Source organism: Motacilla alba, chromosome 12 (genome assembly GCF_015832195.1).
Source record: "Motacilla alba alba isolate MOTALB_02 chromosome 12, Motacilla_alba_V1.0_pri, whole genome shotgun sequence".
NCBI lineage: Eukaryota > Metazoa > Chordata > Aves > Passeriformes > Motacillidae > Motacilla > Motacilla alba.
The window spans coordinates 16,680,719-16,702,895 of NC_052027.1; the positions used below are offsets into that span (position 1 = coordinate 16,680,719).

Genomic DNA, 22,177 nt, shown 5'->3' on the forward strand with positions numbered 1-22,177 from the left:
CCAACAATTCATACTCAGAAGGATAAACTTGAAGATTTTATGTCTGACTTTAGACCTCACTACCTTTGATTACTGATTTCTCTCCAAATTTCATTTTGAGTATTCCTAGTTTATTTCAGAAGGAATTATTTCAAACTCTTGACAATCCAGAGCAGTTAACCCAACTTTTTTAATACTCTAGTGAGCCAGAGAGATCGTTAGCAGAGTTTTAGCCATATATTCCAATTTTATGTGGCCCCCAATAGCACACCAGCTGTTTGAGGCATAAGCCTTTGTTTTGCTGGAATCAATAATTCTGTTTCTGAATTTGCAATTGCACATTCATTCATTTCAAGCTAGATAAGCCTGCCCATCCCATGTGCTTATCCTCAAGAAGTATGGAAATGTATTCAGTTTGGATTTGTGTATATTCAGCCTTGGGAAGTCTTGGATCTTAGGTATACAGATAAAGTAACTCTATTTCAGGGATAAAGGAAAGGAGATATGTATTCTTTTTTTTATTCACATGGCAGGAGGAATAGTGTGCCTTTGCTCTACTTGAAGACATTCATTACCAGAAATGTTAAAAATTCAAGGGCTGTAGCTTTTTATGCATTTTTGGGTGATAGTGATTGGATGCATTATCAAGAAACACAGCCTGAAATTCCAGCAACCAAGTTTATATCTCCCACTAAGTTGTTTGAGAACAATATGGAAACAATTTAGGAAAAAATTCCATAAATTAGTAAATGCTGTGTGAAAAAAACAGTTGACCCTGAGTTTTACTGTCTCAGCTATACTGCTGTAACGGGAATTGGCTCCCTCAGCTGCAAATCATCCCAGTACTGAAGAGTTTGCCTCTTTGGAGGATGTGACACCCAACAGAATTTCTTTCCTAGAAGTGGCAAATTCTTTGATGGAAATCCAGTTTCAGATAAACTGGCATGTAAATTTGCTTTCTTTCTTCACTTTTTAAACACAATGTTCGTTGTTCTCATTCCAGCCTTCTCTCTTCCTTCACAACTGTGTGACAGGGGTGCTCACTGTGCTGTCTATGCTAGGCAGGAGCAGATTGCTGTTATTTCCAATTTAAATCCAATGTGATTTAGGGTTGGTTGGTTGCTGATTAGAGATGAAAATTTATGGAGGGATGAGCAAAGAAGAAATATTTGCAGTAGGTTTGGACTCCTTTTTAGTTTCTGACTGCTGCTAGCCGTATTTAAGCTACAGGTAATGATGTGGGAATCAAGTATTGCCATGAGTGTTGCTCTTTTTATTATCTGTTAAATGGCAGTGTGAGGATATTTTCCCTTCTCCTGTCAGTTCTGTAATTTCCTTGTCTTTACTTCATGCTGCCTGGAGTAGAACCCAACTCTTTGGGCCTTATCCCAGGTAAGATGCTAATTCTTCTGGAATTTGTTGTATGAGGGAGAAACCAAGTTGTCTGTATCAGTCTGCATGCCCTGTACCATTTCCCTGGAAGCCTCACCTGCTGTCTCTCCATCTCCAAACAGTTTGCTGGAGAAGATTGAGCAGGAAACTTGGCGGGAGACTGGAATCTCTTTTGTCACGTCCGTCACTCGGCTCATGGAGCGTCTGCTCGACTACAGGTATCTGGCACCAGCAAGGACATGTTCTAAGCATAAGAAGTTTGTCAAGACGTGCTACCAAATTTCAACAGGGAAGATTTTATTGACTATCAAGCTGCATACATGCAGCATCACTGCTGGGTTCTGAGCAAACGTCCCAGATCCTCATCTCATTCTTATGTGCTCGTTCATGATAGTTTTGTACTGAGGTTTATTCAGGTTGCTAAAACATTAATTCCTTCTATCACTGAAACGATCACACCTAATTCAGCAAAAGAGATGTTAAATGCAAGAGTGATCCCCAAAGCCTCATTGAACTGAGGTGTGCTGAGTGCCTCATGCAGGCCTGCAGGGCTGGAGAACTTCCATCTGGGAACTCTGACACATCAGCTGGTGGCTCATGAGCAAGATCTCACTATAAATTAGGCAGCCTTCGCTTAGTTTTAAACTGAAGTTGGCAGGACTGTTGTGTCAATGCAGCTGAGTTTTGACTTAGTTAGAAGGAAATATTTTAACTTTAGATTTATATATACACACACACACTCAGAGGGGTTTTTTTTAATAATAGATAATTTGAACCTATATAGAACTGCCCCAGATATTTCTATCTTTAGCCTACTGACAGGAGTTCAAATAGTTTTTTCTTCTGCTGCTGCTCATTAGAGGTGAAACCCTCTGACTAGGCTGTGTGTTCTGCAGTCCCAAATCCTTTTTGGTGATTTTTAGTTTGCTCTTTTTGTTATCCCTACCACCTTGATCCAATCTCCTGTGTTTTTCCTGGCAACAACTGCTCTACAACTACTGTGCACAACCAGGTACTGGAGACACGTTTAAAGGGAATGCAGGGGAGCTGCTTGGGGTTTTTTGGGGGCCAGGGTGGGGGGTGTTATATGTTTTTTGGTTTCTGGTTTTTGTTTTTTAATGATAAACAGCTGCCAGCAAGGCAGCTTTGACACACAGGTACACATTCCCATGCTTAATTGAGAAACACATACCAGTTTTTAATTGATTTTCAATCTGCAGCTGATTGGTCATTCCCAGGGCAGGGAACTGGAATGTGGCATTGGAATTTGGAAATACACAGGCATTTCTTAGAGTCCAGCTGCCACTCAGTAGCTGTAGTAATTCTCAAGATGGTTTGCTTTAAACTACTTTAAAAATTTAGTCTCTTGTATAATCGGAATAGAAATAATTTCTAAAATATTCCAGAAACCAAAGATAAATGTTGTGATTTAACTTACCTATGCAAAAGTTAGAAATGTAGTCTAAATCCCTCAGGTTGTATCTTTGTGTGCCACACCATGCTGCAGAGCTGCATTTATGGAAGTGACCCCTTTGACTAGAACCAAGTATTTACATCTGGATAAATAAGAGTTTTTACTTTTATAGTAGATCTTGCATTCAGATTATTTTTGACCACTGTTATCTGATTTTTGTTCAGATTCTTGTAAGAAATAAAGGAACAGTCATTTCAGCTGCTTGTTTGCAGATGCAAACTTGTAAGGGGACACTCAGTTCTCACATCATCTAAGCCCTAATATGAAAACTTTTCTTAGAGGAACTTTATAAAATTAAGTATATGATTATCTGTTGTTTGTCATCCAGGGAAAGTCTGGAAGATAAGATGGCTTCAAATTTATTTTAAAAGGACTGTTTTTGCAGATGTTTGTTTCAACATTTCTCTGCTTTCTTAGGGACTGTATGAAAGGAGATGAAACAGAAAACAAGAAGATTGGCTGCACTGTTAACCTAATGGTAAAGATGTTTCCTTTATCTCTTTGTGATGCTGTGCAATCTCGTTGAAACTGGGATGGGAAAGGCTGGAGTAGGAATGTGTGTCAGGCAAGTGTAGCTTCAGAATCCAAGCACTGGGGATGGCAGAAGAAAATGATGAGGATTGTGAGGATCCTCTGGAGGCCTCTGATCTGACTCGCTGCTTTAAGCAGGGCCAGATAGGTCAGGCTCCTCAGGGCTGTGTCCAGCTGAGTTCTGTGTATCCCTGTGACACAGGTTCTACAATTTCTCCCAGCTTGTCTTTCAGCTTTTGACTACCTTCATTTGGAAAAAAAAAATCATGCCACAGTAAAATTAGTGGGTTAGATCAGTGTGAGTGTGAAAAGAATTATTACTTTTCTTTCCCACTAGGAATGTATTCTCTTTTCAGTAACTTTTCACATCCACAGATGCTGCTGAGTGCTTGAATGGAGAGTCTCGAGAGTAACAGCTGTTTTTTCTTTCACAGAATTTCTACAAATCTGAAATTAACAAGGAGGAGATGTACATCCGCTATATCCACAAGCTTTGTGACATGCACCTGCAGGCTGAGAACTACACAGGTGAGAGAGACATTCCACGGAGTCTGCTTGAACTCCTCATGACATTTTTTTTAACTCTCCCAATGTTATATAATATCTGGCTCATTCTTTTGGAAAGAATTTGCATGAATCAGTTATGGCAGCTGGGAAGGCAGGAAGCTGAGGCCCAGCTCCTTTCCTCGAATTAAATACTGTTTGTTTATGCCTGCACAACCACACGATTATTGCATTACAATTAAAGTGTTCTTTGAAGAAGATGGACTTAAAAAAATCACAACAGTGGAATCAAACTTAAAGGAAGATTAGCAAAAGCACCATTATATTATCACTTGTCATATTTCCTTGCCTTGCAGTGCTGAGGGAGCACTTGGGACGTGTATGGACTCTAATGCTGTGTTGTCCAAGCTCTGTTTACAGCTGCAGGCCCCAAATCTAGTTACAGATCTGAACATCTGACTGTGCATTTAAATCTAGTAGCCGGTAAAAAGAAATTTGACAGACTTGTACCTAAAAACCATGTGCTGCTGTTTTAAGTAATTGAATAATTTATTGGTCCCCTAAGAGTTGAGATCTTTTTTTGCAAACTGTAAGTCAGAAATCACAGACTGTGTCAGAAGCAGATCTGTGACCTTTAATATTGGCTGTGTTTATTTGTTGCCATTGATTCAGTGTTCCATAATTGCCTTTCCTACAGAGGCTGCATTCACTTTGCTTTTGTACTGTGAGTTGCTTCAGTGGGAGGACAGACCTCTGAGAGAGTTCCTGCATTACCCATCTCAGTCAGAGTGGCAACGTAAGGAAGGTCTGTGCCGTAAGATTATCCATTACTTCAACAAAGGGAAGGTATGCCAACTTCTTCTCTCTTCCAGCAGCTTCCTTCCCTTTTCCTGACTGACTTAGGGCTTGCAAGCCATCATCTCAGTCCCGTAGTCTGGAAGTAAATTTGTATCAAAAGGGTTTATTACATGACAAATTGGCTCTCTGGACAAAAAAAAAAAAAAAGAGAGAGATGAGAAAAGGTATTTTGTTATGTAGGACATTTGGAATGGGTTAGGGAGCCAAACAGGACAAACACCAAAACATTTTTAAACCTTAAACCAAGCCTTGGATCAGCTGATGTGGCAGAGTGCTTGTTCCTCAGCTGTTGGGGGTGGGATTGCATTTTGTAGCTGTCTATGCAGACTGCTGTGCCATGACTCACTTGAGAACTTGTTTTCTGCTTAACCTACACATGGAAATGGCAGGCAAATGCTATAGGGGTCTCTGTATTGAAAAAGATTTAAGTCCTTTCAGTGTCACTTATTTTAAAGTGATTTTCAATTAAAGTGCAATTCCATCCACTGCACCAGAAGAAAATCAATCCATTTCAATTTCATATATTGAGTATGGGTTTTCTACAGTTAATTATATATTTTTTTCAATTACTGCAGAAGTAGATGTTTTAGTCCCTTGTGTCACGGTGTTTTGGGAACATTTCAGAGGTGAACCTTAAAAGTGACATCATCTGTTGGAGTATTTTCAAATTTTTCCCTTCCCTAGGGAAATTCCTACAGCTTATGTTCTTGGGAGATAACATCTGTATGAGTGCCTCAGGGTGGATTTTACCCGTGATGGCAATGACAGTGGCAATAAATACAGGTGTGACTTGGTTCTTATGGGGCTGCCATTCCAGATCATTCATTCCCAGTCCTGGTAATAGGAGTTGCATACGGCAGTAACATTTTCTGAAGAACCTGCAAAAGGAAGTCAGATTGCTATGTGAAGGAAGAAATGGCCTATTTATGAGGAAGTGATTTAGATTTTTTTGTGTGTGTGACTGCCAGAGTTGCTGTTTTGTGATAACATTGCATATGGTTCTCTCATTTCAGAAATTTTCAGGGGTTTTCAGACTGCACTTAAAAACTAATAACTGGCTTGTGCAAATATTGTAGTACTCTACTGTCTGACTAGACAAAGATGATAGAGGCCCTATGGAAAGCAAGTGAGCCTTTATTTTTGACAACAATAGGGAATCCATATACACAGTGAAGTAGAGTAAAAACTGACTGATGTAATTAGGCTATAAAACTCCAAACAGATTACAGAGTGTTAACCTCTTGAGATTTTCTCCCCACTGGATGTTTTTGGAGTTACTTGATTTGTGTTTTAATCCTGCTTTATTACAAATGGTAGCTGAATGATTAAATAATCCACTTAAGCAGTGTGTATGTCACTCAGACTATGGAAGTGGAAGATGCTGAGAAGCCAAATCCTCCTTTTCAACACTCTTGTTGTGTGACAGGGAGCAGCTCAGGGAATGGAAGAAACCTGCTTCCCTCTACTTGTGTCTGACAGCTTCTTTCTGCACTATCCTGAGATGGTCCCTCCTCAGGTTCTTCAGAGCAGGATTTGTTATTGTCCTTCAGTTGCATTTCCATTTCTCATGCTGCTCCTGGCCTCTTCCACCAAGTAAGGGTGTCAAGGCAGAGTGTAAGGACTGTAAAAATTCTGCATTTGTTTATAGGAGAATTTTCTCAGGACGGGAATGGGGGAAGAACTGCCCACAAGGGTGTCTTGTGACATGCCAGTGGCACAGCCTGTGGCAGGCCTGGGATGCTGCAGTGGGTGCAGAACTGACTCCCACCCTCAGCAGCGTCAGCAGCAGCCTTGTGCTGGAAGGAACATGGTGTTCCAAAGCCCTTTTAGCCTTCACTGGTCATGTGCCTCCCCCTGCTGATTTCTACTATGCTGTGGTTTGTGGCTCAGCTGGCAGTGTGTGCAAGTACATAACTTAAATTGAAGATATTTTTAACCCTCAGTTACAATTTTGACCATAAAAAGTTCTCCAGTTGAAGACATCCATGAATGGAACAGTTTGAACCTGACCATGTTTCTGCACAGCAATAGCTCAAAAGCTACCCAGCCCTTTTGTGTCCAGTTCACTGCTGGATTTGTTAACTGACAATTCTGAGCAGCTCCCAGCATGGCACTGCAGGGTCTGTTCTCCCTAGTGCAGCCAAGCGCACACAGAGACCCAAAGCAGTGTTCCCAAAGCACTCAGTTTTTGATCATGTGCTCCACACCCAGCACTTAAAATCATTTCTCTTGTGTACCCTCATGGGAATAATTTCCAAAAGAAATCTGCATATTGGGATGTGAGTAAATAAAGGCTGGCATTCAGAAGGGATGATTGTCTCTCCCTGTGCCCTCTTGTGTGCAGTCAGCTGAGAGTTGCTGGTGCCATGGGAGAAAGCTGCAATAAAGGCCCTATGAATGTGGCTTTCAAGTAATACACAAGATGCAAACACATCACAGGTCAGCAAAACAGAAAGCACTAATGAGGAAAATTACCAGTGGAGACATCAGGAAGGTATTCGAAGAGGGAAGTGATACTTGCATGTCACATGGAATTTCATATTAATTGTCTGTACTGTGAAGATGTTACTCGTTAGCATCACAGATTTTAAAACTGAAGCTCCAATGACCTGGATATCCATTCATTCCTTTTCCTTTCAAATATCTACAAGCCATTTTCTCTTTAGGAAGTTACCTGTTTGTTGTTTTTCTTCACTTCTTTATCTCATCTTGTATCTGCAGAATACTCAGGTAGCACAGTGGAATTTCTTGGTGTGGAAACTGAAACAAAGAGAGAGCCTGAGTTAGGATGACAGGAATGGCATCAAGGTACATGTAGAAGAGGTAGTATATAGAGAAATCAGATGTGGTTGCATGTTGTTAATTTAATTGACATCAGAAAAGGAGCATGAAAAGGTTACATCCCTCAGATCACCTGGAGGGAAAACAGCTGGTGAGATTTCTGCCTCTGTCCAGAAGAGAGATTAGAGAGTTAGGTAGGCTTTAGTCACAGCATCCCATTTGGAAGTAAGACTGCTCACACTCTCTGTGGGAAGAAAAGCCATTTATTCCTGGCTAGATGTTTTAGAAGTGAACACAGATCAGCTGAGGACTGAAAATCTATGTATGGTATCTCTGTAAAGAATGTGCTGCAGCCATAAAAAATGCAGTGGTGTTTGAGTTTGCAAATACAAACACTTAACTGACTATGGTTGATCTCAGTTCACTGGATCAGTTTGTGTGTCACGGATTTTGACAACCCACAGCAAATTCCTGTTGATTTGACATCACAAATACCTCACTAATATTCAGAGTAGTCAAGAAACTGGTCTTTCAGTTCCTTTCCTATTGTGTCTATTGCTTCGATGTAAATAAATCTCAGGCCTCCCATTTTCCCAAACTACAAATACTATCAGAATATCCACATTGATTCTGGTACAGTATTTTATTTAGCAAGTTTTTATTGAAGCTTTTGTAATTAAAGGAAGCTGAATAGCTGTAGTAAGGAAGTGGTAGTAAGAAGAGAATAGACACTACAAATGTGGGCTTAAAGGGAAACACTGTAAACTGCCTCATAAATTAAATCAAACAGTAGAGATTCACTTTTTTATGTGAAGGTGCATGTAACCAGGAAAAGTGTTTCCTTATTAAGTGCTAATATTTTACATAACTGCTGTTAATGAGTGTTTCCAAGAATTTACAATATTGCTATAAATATTCTTAAAACTTAAGATGATAGTCTAACTCACACATCAATTTTGTTTTCACTACAGCAGGCTCCTATGTAAAACAACTGGCAAATTAGCCCAGTAATGCATAATAAAACTTAATCCAGTAAAGGTTCAACTGAGGTCTTGGTGCTCTAAATCCTTTACCATAACCTTGGTAAGAAACAGCCACTCCCCTAAAAGGCAGCTAAAAGGTAATGGCAGAGGAGATTTCAGTGTAAAACGAGCTCTCCAAAAAGCCACTTAAGGTAACAGGAGAGTCTTTCTCTCAGTGTGGGTGTGTCCAAAGTGGATCTCTGTCACTCCTGACCTCTGGGATGATGAGTATGGTGTGCTAGGAGAGATCCATTGTGTGGGATTGGGAGCTGAAGAAAAGAGTGTGGCTTTCTGAATGTGGATATTGATTCACTGCAGTAATGCAGGTCAGTTCTGAGGATGTTCTGTGTATTGGAGTGTTCCCACTGCCTGACAGTTGTGCTTTCAGTGGGAAGGAGCAGCCTGGGAAGGGGAGCACTTTGCTGGAGAGCCAAGCCCTAACTCTGTATTCCAGGGAGTTCTAGTGCAGGAAGCAAAGGAGCTGTTGGGGGTGGGTTGAAGGGGTGTCTAGCACGAAGAAAAATTGTTAGTTTTATTATCTTTCTCCAGATAAGTTCCCAGTCTCATAAATGAAGTGTCAGAACAAGCAGTATATGTGTGTAATTTCCACGGAACATATGCCTCTGTTCCCATCTTTTAGAAGGAATTGATCTGCTATTTAATGGAAATGGTTTCACCACATTGCATTTTCGCATCTAATCTCTGCCATTTCATACCAAATGAGTTCCCAGAACTGAGTTTCCGTATTGCTCTCCGCTGAGCTGGCAGTAGCATTGTGTTTGCTGTGAGTGTGATTTGCTTTGGCCCCGCAGAGCTGGGAGTTCGGCATCCCGCTGTGCCGAGAGCTGGCCATCCAGTACGAGAGCCTCTATGATTACCAGAGCCTCAGCTGGATCCGGGTAAGTGGCTGCGCTTTCTCTCCTCGCAGACTCTTACCTCATTCCCCAGAGCATTCTGCTCTCCTGTCAGAGCATTCTGAATTTAAATATAATCACATTCCTTAGAGAGCTCCATGCACTCACTGGGACTCCTTGCCATTGATTCATATTGATGACTTTGTAGGTCCACTGAAATAATTCCAAAGTCTGGTAGCAGTAAAATCCTGTGAGTATATGAAGCCAGCACACACACACAGGAGCTGTGCTTGCTATTGCAATGGCATATTTACATATTTTTTGCATATAATATCCTATTTTTTAATACATATTTCATTTTAATTCCAAAATAATCAAGGAGAGCTTGTGCCTCAGTGAGATAAGATGAACAAGAGAGAGAATGAAGACAAATGTTTATGGCGTTCTTACCAGTTACAGGGATCTGGTCTTCTGGTACAACCAAACGTGATGAAATCAGGGCACATTTGCAGCTTCATGCTTTAATCAGAAAAAACTGAGATTTCTGTTGGTATTTGAACACTTTCTGAGTGTGAAAATAGTTCATCTCCTCCTGTCCCCTGGGTAGCATACATGTATCCAAATTTGAGATTTATGTTGCATACCCAGTGGTTTTAAATTCTCTTTCTAAAAAGTCCGGTTTATTTTTATCTGAAGACACCTGTCTAACAAGCTCTGATAAACCACACTTCTGAAGAACCTGTTTTCTCCAAAGTGGTCCCAAAGAGAGCACATGACCAGCTTGGCTGTGCACTCTCTGTGCCATTCACATCACCACCACATTCCTTGATGCTTCCTGCAATGACTTTGGGACCGTCTCCTTCCTGGAAAGGGACTTAATGTTTGTGGGAACTGACCACAAACCAGGATGCAATATTGCAAGTTAGGGTTCCTTGCAGTAGAAGCAATGGTGTCAAACTGGTTCTTCTCCTTGAAGAGCCACCTTTTGCTACAGTGAAATTCCTGTGAGCCTTTCAACTGAGGTTCAGTTTGCCAAAGGGTCTGGAAATCCCACTCTTCATCTTTGTTGGCACAATTCCACAAAACCGCATATTGGAACTAGAAAAAAGTCCTTTTCCTCTTTCCAACCGCCTTTTTCTTCCATGTTAAACATTTTGGTGCACAGAGCTGTAGATTTAATTTTGTTTTATCCTTTTTCATGCCACTCAACTCAATTAAGGCAAACCCAATTAGATGTAATTTTTCCAGGCAGTGGTATGGATTTTGATCTGTAGGAGAGAATAGGACACTGTCAGCCAGGCAATGTGGATCTTCATCTCAGCTTAGCCATTAATTCTGCAACGCAAAGAAAATTACATGCAAGACCTGTTTAATTTAAAATAAGATAAACCAGGAAAATTTCATATATCATATTCCAAAATCTAAAATCAGTATGGTGATATTCTAGTCAGCTCCAACATGTAGACTGGTTTAATTAATAATTTTTATCTTTAACAGAATTTTGGTCTTTTCATAAAAAATCATGGGGGTAAAAGAGTGTTAAGATGTTAATGTTTTAAGTGCAGCATTAAGGGTCTGATAGCAGCTATCTCTTTCCTCCACAGAAAATGGAAGCTACCTATTATGACAATATCATGGAACAGCAGCGCTTGGAGCCGGAGTTTTTCAGAGTTGGTTTTTATGGTCGAAAATTCCCATTTTTTCTGCGGGTAAGCCATACTTATTCAGCATGTGACAAAGTGACCAGGCTCAGAGTAGCTGTTAAGGCTTTGTATTTTTGTTTTGGAGATATGATGTCTACTATTCAGCGTATTTTTTTATGCCTGCACAAATAAAAACAGTTTTCTGGCTGAACTGAAGGACATGGTCCACTGGGAATGTTCTTGGGAACAGAGATCAGAAATTTGACTCACACCACTGTGAATTTTTGATGATTTGCAGATGCAGCACAAATTGCCTCTATATTAAGCAAAATGCTGTATTGCAGCAATGTTGGGTCATTACAACTAATTTTCATCATCTCAAATTATCACGCTTTAAAAAAAGTCTCACTTGACAGAATTCTAATCCCAGCCTGATGACTCTTATGCTATGTGCAAGTGAAAATTTCCTCTCTTCGACAAAAGCCAAACAGCTTCTTTGGACACATCTTCACTTGGAGCTCATTGTCTGCTGGTGTACCACTCCATTTAGAAAGTGAAATTTTCTTCTTTTCCTAATGAGGACTCAAACTTTAAATGGGTATTTGTTTATACAATGTCTTGTTGCTAGTTTAGAGCAAGGAAGGAATATAATCTGACAAGTGCTCCAAGAGCTGCCTGCAATTTGATGGCAGATGCCATCGAATCTGACAGGACAAGGTAACTGGAAGCTTTCAGGGACTGGAGGTGCATAGTTTGTGTTCTCTTTGAAGGAATGGTTTGACAAGAGGTGGCACCAATCGAGGTACACAGGATGAAGCCATACAAAGCCAAGCCATTTTGAGAGCTGCCCTCTTATCCTCTCCTCTGATTATGAAGTTGTTGTTTTTTTTAACAAGGATGTCAGCATTGGGATTTCATTATAGTCTTTTAATGGAAACACAGATGGGGTAATAAAAGCAAGTTGAAATTAGTCAAGGAGAAGAAATACCAGTGCATAAAGGGTGGTGGTTTCATGTTATTTGAAGGTGAACAATGCCAGAATCAGAGAATCACAGAATCATTTAGGTTGGAAAAGATCTCCGAGATCATTGATCCAACCTCTAACCAATCACCACCTTGTCAACCAGACTGTGGCACCAAGTGCTACATCCAGTTGTTTCTTGAACACCTCCAGGGATGGTGACTTCACCCCCCTGGGCAGCCCTTCCAATGCCTGACAACCCTTTCCACAAAGAAATTCTTCCTGATGTCCAGCCTGAATGTCCCCCAGTGCAGCCTGGGGAAGTTGCTTCTCCTCCTGTCCCTTGTTCCCTGGGAGCAGAGCCTGATCCCCACTTGGCTACCACTTTCTGTCAGGGAGTTGTAGAGGGTGAGAAGGATCCCCCTGATCCTCCTTTTCTCCGGTCTGAGGCCCTCCTCCCTCAGCTGCTCCTCACAGAAATTAGAATGGAGCAGCCTGAAGCACTGTGTAGAAGACCCCTGCAGAGGAATCCAAAGAAAGGACGGGTGCTGCAGTGTGAACCCACAGCTGCCCCATGAAGATCTCCAGAGAAAAGTGACAATTCCTGGGTTTTATATCTAACAGCAAATATTTCAGCGAGTGACAACACAGTCATCATGGCACACCAGCGTTCCTGACAGTACTGTCAGTGACTGGAGCTTATCTTTTTATCTTGTGGATCCTCACTTTTACCTGGGATCCTGCATGGCCAAGGTGTTTGACACTGCTTGAGCTTCCTGTGCTCAGCCCTGGCTCTTGGCAAAGTGCTGTAACAACGTGGATCCTTGGCTGAAGAAATTACCAGTGAACACGAGCGTACATAATTATAATCCTTGTTAATTCTGCAATTATATTTGGTAGCAGTACTTCTGATAGCAGATTACTAATGTAGCAATCTCATTAAAAGTCATCCTCCTCCTTTCTCTCCCTAATGATCCATACAGCACACACATTGTGGAGCACAGACTAAGCCCATTAGCAGTCACATCAGCATGGATCACACTGCAAAGAGATTGGAAGCAGCTATTCTAGAGAAGAAAAAGATTTACATGGATTTAAAATCTTCAAATGGATACGGGAGTGATTTTAAGTGATCAAATAACTTCAAGCCCTTTTCTCATGTATTTTTCTATTGCTCTACAGCTTAAGACAGAAAATAACAACTTCTTTCTGTATCTTTGATTTTTGAAGACTCTTTGTCTAGAAAACTCATTGTTCATGTTTCCATGAATTCTGTGTCTATTTCTAGCCTTTCTACATAAGTAAATTTAGATTAAAACCATTCTAAAACCATTCGTCCATATCTTCCATCTACCAGAATTTCAAGTAAGGCCTGACAAGCCATGTTTTGAGATTTTGTGCTGGCATCTGTCTGAAGTCTTATTAAATTTAGCTTTGAGGTGTTTTCAGGGCATTATTTTTAGAATCACAATAACTTTATTTATAGGCTTACAGTTTTCTAGATTGCTGCAATCAAAAGCTAAAACAGAGAATGCAGTAAGTGTCATGAAGAGATTCACCTTCAAACATGGGCTCACTCCAAATTTAATAATAGCTGCAAAGTTTGAGCATTACAGACTGAACTGTCAAGATTCATCATGTGATTCTTCTCCCAGTCCATTGGTTGCTGTGACTGATGCATACAAAGTGACACATGTCACAGCCAGAACAGGAGATCCTTTCCACAAAGTTGAAATGCAAAGCCAAAGATAACTGAACTCCTTGGCTGTGTTTTATGATCTGGTTTTGCTAGCCTCCCTTCGATTTTGCTACCAAGATCAAGAACTGCTTGGCCACATACATCCCTTTTCCAGAGCAATTAAAAACACATTCTTGAATATACTGCAGCCTCTAAATGCAAGAAATAAAAGGCTGTTCTTGTTTATTAAATTTTAATTGTTTTATGAAGGTGAAAAGCCTCCCTGTTCTTCTAGATATTATGAGAGTTTAAAGTACCAAAATTAGAGAATTTGCCTGCTTTGATTGGTCTTCCACTAGGAGATATTAATACTGATGAAAATTGTGGTTTGTGAGGGTTAAGACACTGAATACAACCTTCCTGACACTGAGGAATTTAGAAATCCTGTATCCTTCTGTTTGGAGTTAAGAGATAGCTCAAAAAGCATCCAAGAATGCTGCACAAGTGGTTTAATGCCTCAAGAGTCATCTAAATGCAGCTTTCCATTATTAGCAGAAATGAAATTTTGTTCATCAAGAGGAAAGTGCTTTTAGGGCTGAAGGGGAATTTGTTAAGTGGCCACTGAGAATTCTTGGTAAAGCTTTTCTGCATTACTGTACTATTGACAGGGGAGTTCCTGAGCATGTATTGTTCATCACCATCAGGGCTGGGTTGTATGGCTGTGATAATACAGCAGTGATTAAACAGTGATTTTTGTGAATAGTTTGTTGCAACTTTTCTCTAAGGAGAACTGATAAAATGATAAACATATATCTCCCTCTGTTCTATCAGAACCTCAGGACTTTTCTCCATCTGGTATAAACAGTATTTGACAGCAGTATTTGACAGCTTTCCCAGAGTAGAACAGCCAAACTGGTGCCTTAAGTATTAGTTGATACGTTTCAATATATTCCAATTTAAAATAGTGCCTTTTCTGAAAAGCAGGTAAGAAGGGGCCACAAGACTGAATGCTGGGTGTGTCTGAATCAGAGGCATTGTGCTGTTCAGAGATCACTGGAACAGTCTCCTCATTCATCACTTCTTCATGAAACACGTTGTAAAGAAAAAGGAAGGGATAAAATACATTTACTCTCACATTAGCATATTGCCACTGTCATTTATCTTTGGTTTTGAAGTAACATTTAAAGTGAGACAGAAGTCAACAGAATTTAACTTACTTTTAAGGACACTGATTTATGCTTGTCCTTCTTGCAGAACAAAGAATATGTGTGCCGGGGCCACGACTATGAGAGGCTGGAAGCCTTCCAGCAGAGGATGCTGAGCGAGTTCCCCCAAGCCATCGCAATGCAGCACCCAAACCACCCCGATGACTCCATACTGCAGTGTGATGCCCAGTGTATCCTTCTGTGAAAGGGCAAACTCTCCCTGGAGCTGGGGCAGAGCACAGAGGTAGAGCTGGATATGGACAAACCCAGACCCTGTCTGCAGCAGACAGTAACTGGTTTGTTATGGGACGTGATGTTGGAGAGAGCGGTGAATTTTTATTCGGGGAGTAGTGCAGGTCATGTTTCATGTAGAAGGGAAGGGCTGTGCTCGATCATATCCATGTTTTAATGCTTTTCCAACAGCACTGGCATCACGCACAGTGTGTGTCCTTAGGAGTATTCCTAATACCTTCTCTTGGCCAAAATTTTGTTGCGAACAGATACTAGTTCCAAAGCACTATTTTCCATTCTGCTTTTTTTCTTACATCAGTACTTTACTTTTTTGCAATTTCGCTTTCTTTAAAACTGTTGAACTTTTTTTCATATCCAAGGCTTTGAGTCTCATTCTTCTCACTAATCACCTGTACAATGCTCAGTGCATTTAAGGACTGAACCACATCACATTTAAGGGGACTGCAGGGGCTTTGGAGAGCTTCGTCATGGAACCCGCACTGTTTGGCTTCTGAGAGAACAGCGTGGATACTGTGCGGGATTTGAACCGTAATGTCGCTGTCAGCAAATGGAGCCTCCTGTGTGGGTTGCTGTTTCCTATTTGTCTTTCCTAACACATGGGTAAAGCTTTCTTTGACTGCACAATTACCAGATTTGCAGATCTATGCAGTGACTCCCATCCCAGACAATATAGACGTGCTGCAAATGGACCGTGTCCCTGATCGCATCAAGAGCTTTTACCGCGTCAACAACATCCGCAAGTTCCGCTACGACCGACCCTTCCACAAGGGCCCCAAGGACAAAGAGAACGAATTTAAGGTAGAAGTAGCAAATAAGCCATGCTTAAGTGTTCATCTCTTCAAGGTGAATACTGTCTTCTTATTTTATGCTGATAGAGCCTTTTAGGTAATCCTGATGTGATAGTCAAAGATCCTACAGTAACTCACGTAACAGGTTAAGTCCATGGTCTGATTGAATATTGTTGAGTTCTGACCTGCTTAAAGCATTGTCCAGTTTAAAGGTGAGTTATCTTAGTGCCTGGAGACACTGTTTGTTTGGCTGGACATTTTTTTTATTACTGACACATAGGCCTAGAATGTCTTTTTGGGTCCCATGACACAACTGGTGATTGGACACATTTTAAAAATTACTAGAAATGTTCAATGTGTTGTTTCAAGCAGACTGAATCCCTGGTTTGTTGTTTAAGTGACTTTCAGGAAGATCTTCTACAGAATTAATGCTCGGGAGGTTAATGCATTCTTTTCTGAGCCTTGCCCCCTTTGCACTTGTAGTTAGAGTACAGAGGATGTGGTTGTGATTCACTGTTCCTCACAGCCTCAATTACTCCTTGCAGAGCTTGTGGATTGAACGCACCACTCTGACCCTGACTCACAGTTTGCCTGGGATCTCTCGCTGGTTTGAAGTGGAGAGAAGAGAACTGGTAACATTGATAATTCCTGTAATTGGGGGTCAAAATGATGAGTTACTGAAGACATAGGATAGGCAGCTTAAAACTCATTGGGCTGAAATCTTGCAGTTTAAAATTATGTTTTCCAAGGGTTAAAAACATCCTTTTTCTACCGCTTCATCTAAATAATGGCTGAATGTAACCAGGGGAATTGCATTAGCTAACAGTATAATGGAGACAGTGCCAAAAGGATGGAATAATTGCATCGCTGCCATGTCTTCGGTATGTAGAAAGATATCTATTATTGCAACCGAGTGACCTGAAATCCAGCGCTGCCAACAGTGGAGTTTGTTAATGTAGCTAATTTTCTACAAAGCTGTAAAAGGGAAGGGAGCTCACTGAACAATCCTGGAGTACCATTTTATTACAAGGAAGATAATAAATCTCAGTGAAGTGTCCACAGAATTAAAGAATATTTTATTGCCTTTCAGGTTGAAGTAAGTCCTTTGGAAAATGCCATTCAAGTGGTTGAGAACAAAAACCAGGAGCTGAGGACACTGATAAGCCAGTACCAGCATAAACAAATGCATGGCAACATTAATCTTCTCAGCATGTGTCTGAACGGAGTGATTGATGCCGCCGTTAACGGGGGAATTGCACGGTACCAGGAGGTGAGCCAGGCTCTGCTTCTCATTGAGTATCACCCTTCCCCAGTTTTATTTGCATTTTTGCTTCAATTACAGTATGGCTTATTAAGATAAGAAATTCTCATGTGCATTATCTAAAGATGGGGTTATACCCCCTACTTGGTTATTCTGCATCAGTGCTTGCATAGCCGCATGCAATGAGGCTCCAGGGGTGGAGCCGGGATCTCCTATGGAAATAGGTTCAGGTAACAGCAGGGTTTCTCAAAGATGACACTGGGCTTATCTGGAAATCCTCACTTGGCAGGTAAAACAGTCAAGCAGCTTTTTTAATACTGCTTACATTATAAATTCATTTTGCAATAGAGGCTGTGGGACTGTTGGTAACTGATTAGGTCTGGAATCAGGAAAAACCACTAATTCATGCTATTGAACCATTATCTTTGCTGACGGGCCAATTTCAGACTCACTGTAGAACTAAAATGATGTTAAATACAGTATGGTATCCAGCATTATCTCTGGCAAGCTGTTACTTAAACTGAGCATTGCAAAAGGTAGGTTTAGGGTAGAATACTGAAAAATTGCAGCAGTGGTTCAGGGGTTTGGGATGTGTCTTCACAACGAAGCCATGGAGAGAATGCTCTTCAGGCTTTACATTAGTTGCCAGTTTACTCACTAAATTCCTTTAGCTTTAGGCAGTTATGTGAAGGAAACTATAAAATTCAAATAACTGGAAGATACAAGTCTTAGTGGTATTGCTCATCACTGTCACAGGGGGAAACTTGGTCAAAGTCATGATTCAACAGAATCATTTCAGCTGCCAAGCCCATTTTCTCTGCATCCCAGAGTGCTAAAAAACAATAAAATTAGGCTCTGCTGTTACCTTAATATATTTTTTGTTTTCCTAAGATTTTTGGACGTTTTCCTTTCATCCTTTGACTCCAAGTTATGATGAAACACCTTCCCATAAGCAAAAGGCACTTTTTTTCCCTCTTTCTGCAGGCATTTTTTGACAAGGATTATATCACAAAGCACCCTGGAGACGCAGAGAAGATCACTCAGCTCAAGGAACTCATGCAGGAACAGGTACTGTTTTTTCAGGCGCAGAAGAACATTGCTACATTGTCTGGATTCATCAGCAGTCAGTCTAAACATCAGATCCAACTGATTCGTTCAGAAGCAAAAGATTTTTGGTACAGGAGATCTAAATACATTCAAACAAAAAACAAGAGGGAAGTGGGCAAGGCAATTATGACAAGTCACTCACCTTATGGGATGTGAGGTGAAGCTCAGCTGAAAGTACATTAATGTTGTTTTCTACATTTGTTATCCAACAGAGATCTTGCTGCATTTCAAGCCTGCCATTCATTTTTGGCATTTTGAATTATGTCTTCCTAGCAAATTTCAAAGATAATCGGAGGCAGGACAGGTCAGGCTTGAGATTAAAGTGGCAAAGCCACATATGAAAACTAAATGCCTATTTATATTATCTGCAGTTTTATTTTTCCATAGTGTCTCCTTGAAACATCTTGGTAGATAAAGCTGCGGGATGCTTTGATGGGAATGAAATCAGATAATCACATCTCTCTTAACTGAAAGTTTGGAAAGATATACCCCATTAAACAATGTGCCCAAATCTGAATAGAGCTACTAGGCTTGTTCTCCAACAAATCACTGAATTGCATTTCAGATTCCCCATCTGTAAAATAATGCTTATCTCCCTTCAATCCTCAGGAGATGTTTGAAGATTAATTAGTTATTGTTTGTACAGACTTTGGATCATGTAGGGAATTACATACATCTTAAGCCTCCTATCATTGCTATTTTCTTTCATCTGAGGCCTTATATAATCTCATTCAATCATTAATATTATATGGTTGACCTTTGAAAAAGTGACCTTTAGAAGTAACTAATGAGGAACAGGAGGAGTGACTGCATGTGCCACACTGCTGCTGTGTGTCTCCTTTTAGAAGTCTCTGCTGGCAGCTCAGACCCTGTCCCTGGCACTGGGAGGAGTTTTTGTCGCAGGGCATTATCTGTGTGAGGGCATAATGCTGTTCACTCTGCAGAGAGAATCTAGCTGGTTTTTTGGTGGTTTTTTTTTGCAGTTATCTCCTGAGAAAAGCAATGCAACATGACACAAATGTACTTGTCTCACACTTAAAAACTTGTTGGAGTAGTATGAACTTGCCAGGACTCCAAGGCTTGCTTGATTAGCAGCAGTCTTATAATGGACAGTGGCATATTCCTTGCACATTGCCAGAACTGCAGGATAGACTTCTGTTCTCTCTCTTAGACACAATTTATTTGGGTTTCTGATGTTGCATTTTCTTTTTCCAGGTACATGTCCTAGGAGTGGGTCTGGCAGTCCATGAGAAATTTGTACACCCCGAAATGCGTCCCCTGCATAAGAAACTGATAGATCAGTTCCAGATGATGAGATCCAGTCTGTATCATGTAAGCCCACAGTCACTTTTCCATTTTTGAATTATATGATTAAACATCTGTCAGTTGCAGTATGTTTCATGAAAGAACTTGGCTGATACAGCATTGATTGAACCTACTGGACTGCCAAAATACCAATGGAATTCTTGATTTTTGTGCAAGAAGGCAGTTGTAGAAAATATGTTAACTTGGCCTTTCAGCAAGAATTGTTAATATTTGTATGTTCTTTGTCGTATCACAGAGCAATTGTAAAGCTTAATTTTCAGTTGCTATTTCACATAGCATAAAATTATGTAAGACAGAGGAAGAATAACAGGAAGTGTTGGATGTTCTGTTCAAAAGAAGTCCCATAACTGGAAGTAGCATGAATGAAGAAAACTTGCATTTTTCCATGAGTGACTTAGCTGAAGCGTGTTTGCTCTGCAGGAGTTGCCTGGTTTGGATAAGCTGAGCCCGGCCTGTTCTGGCTCCAGCACCCCCCGCAGCAATGTGCTGGTGTCGCACGGCCCCATGAGCCCAGAGAGCATCAAGCTGGTGCATCGGCACAGGTAACCCCTCTTCTTCCCGAACACCCAGGGGCTCTGCTCACTGTTCCACCAAGGTTCCAGCATCTAAGGAGTGCTTAGCAGCACTGCAGGAGGGCCTGCAGGGGTTCAGGCAGAAGTGCCTTTTGTCTTTGTTCAGTGCTAATTAGTGAAGTTGGAGAATTGGAATAAGAAAGTTGAGAAATCTGACTTGCAGCAAATACTGAACACCTCCAGGTTTACTTACTGTAGAGGTAGAAACACAAATCTGCCACTCAGTTCTCCAGACTCAATCTGACTTTGGAGGTCCCAACCTCTCCTACTTCTGTGGCACCAACAGCAAATAACTGGGTCCTTATCTACCATAAAATTGTATGGCTTGTTTTAGAACCCAACTCAGTATGTACCCATTTTGAAGGATCAAAATTGTTAACATCATTATTTTTATAATTCTGACCAAATCAGAAGCTAAATACAAGAAAGGCTGCCATGGTGTTTTGATCAGTACATCAAAAAATGACCCTGTGGTGCTTTTTCAAACTGAATGCTCATATATTAAATCTGAGATAATGACAGAGGATAAAAATTGGCATTACAAGGACGAAATGGTGTTTTTTATATCCAGCCAACATGGCTTATTTGAAAATGCTAATTACTCTTCTGTGTTTATGTTTCTTGTTGGGTCACTATATTTTAGCTGGTTTTAAAGGCTGGCATAAAAAGCTGTGGGAAGTTGGTCCATGAATCCAGGATGGTGACATTCTTTATGCTAGTAAAACTGAGTAGCTTATACTGCTCCCATGGCTTAGCAGTTGATAAACAGTGTCTGGGTGATAACTTTTTTCCCCTCAAAATTCCTCACTTTGAAAAGGCTTTTTTAGTTTTTAGGACAAACTAGGGAAATGCTGTAGTGTACAGTGTATTTGTGCGTGTGGATCAGAGTGACAAAGAAAAGTTCCTTCCCTGAGGGAGATCAGGGTACAGCCTGCACACCAGCTGGGCTGTGTTAATTTACTGTCAGCTACAAAAATGCCTTCAACTGTAATGCTGAGGCCCAATGCATGCAATAAGGAAAACTGGCTTTTGACCTGTGTGTCTTGTGCTTGGATTCCTTTGGAATGTTTTTTTTAAGCTGCTCCCACTCATCTTAGCATTAAAAACGTGAGTGGTTTCAGTGTGTTATTTGTTATAAACAAAACAAATATGCACCCAAGGACATGATGTGACATTACCCTGAGCTGGGGTTCTGAAATTCAACCTCCTGTGTACTATTCTGTTTTACCTGTAATCTTCTTGTCACCTCTTTCGTATTTACCCACATTCATGGATTTGTTTGAGCTTATTTGGCATTTTCAAAACTGTTTGACATCTAGAGGTGACCTAAAGCAGCAGGTAACTGCAGATACTTACTAGTTTGGGAAAAAATCAGGCTTCACAAACAGGTTTAAAAAATAATTATGCTCTTGCTCTGTTTTTTTTTCCAGCCCGCTGAACATGCTTGGTTCAGTCCGACACTCCTCATCCTCTCTGTCGTCGCACACCTCCAGTGAAACAGGAAATCTGGTTATCCTGACAGACAGCTCTGTGGGGGAGACTGCTGAGGATATGTACCACATGCAGGTACAGCTGCAGCACAGCCAGGAGCAGTAGCTGGGAACAGCACAGAACGTGTTCCAGAGGGGTGTGCTTAGGAGCAGTACACTTTACCTATGCACATGCTTGGATCTGTCTGTGATATTTTTTTCGAAGAACTGAATAGGTAGACTCTAACATTGTTCAAGAAATATGACAGTAACTCACTAGATTAACTTCGGGAAGAAATCTCATGTGTTTGTACATTGACTGTGGTACTGCAGTGCAAGATCACCCTGCTGCTTTCAGAAAGTGAGGTTTTTGTCCCATTTTGTTTACCTGCCCTGTTGAACATGTGCAGTTAGTGCTGCTCTTGGTTTGGGGAGGTGGAACAAGCCCCACAGTCCTGAGTGCAGGTTAGCAGTGGCCTGCACTGAAGCTGGGCAGAGGCTGCCCTGGCTCATCCAAGGC

The 22,177-nt window shown here is 40.9% G+C and overlaps 1 protein-coding gene across 11 annotated transcripts in view; it reads left to right on the forward strand.

The window, feature by feature from the left end:
- The window catches only part of DOCK3 (dedicator of cytokinesis 3), a 185,898-nt gene that overhangs the window by 147,970 nt on the left and 15,751 nt on the right, over positions 1 to 22,177 (forward strand). For 9 of the 11 annotated variants that reach the window (XM_038149579.1, XM_038149585.1, XM_038149580.1 and 6 more), the window contains 15 exons: positions 1,345 to 1,371; positions 1,494 to 1,589; positions 3,263 to 3,323; positions 3,811 to 3,904; positions 4,578 to 4,726; positions 9,354 to 9,440; positions 11,000 to 11,104; positions 14,932 to 15,073; positions 15,766 to 15,932; positions 16,468 to 16,554; positions 17,013 to 17,192; positions 18,168 to 18,251; positions 19,506 to 19,622; positions 20,037 to 20,158; positions 21,619 to 21,754. In XM_038149579.1, the coding sequence (XP_038005507.1) occupies positions 1,345 to 1,371; positions 1,494 to 1,589; positions 3,263 to 3,323; positions 3,811 to 3,904; positions 4,578 to 4,726; positions 9,354 to 9,440; positions 11,000 to 11,104; positions 14,932 to 15,073; positions 15,766 to 15,932; positions 16,468 to 16,554; positions 17,013 to 17,192; positions 18,168 to 18,251; positions 19,506 to 19,622; positions 20,037 to 20,158; positions 21,619 to 21,754 (1,654 nt within the window). The remainder of the gene's footprint in view (positions 1 to 1,344; positions 1,372 to 1,493; positions 1,590 to 3,262; positions 3,324 to 3,810; positions 3,905 to 4,577; positions 4,727 to 9,353; positions 9,441 to 10,999; positions 11,105 to 14,931; positions 15,074 to 15,765; positions 15,933 to 16,467; positions 16,555 to 17,012; positions 17,193 to 18,167; positions 18,252 to 19,505; positions 19,623 to 20,036; positions 20,159 to 21,618; positions 21,755 to 22,177) is intronic. The other 2 variants (XM_038149582.1, XM_038149591.1) reach the window with 1 other exon arrangement.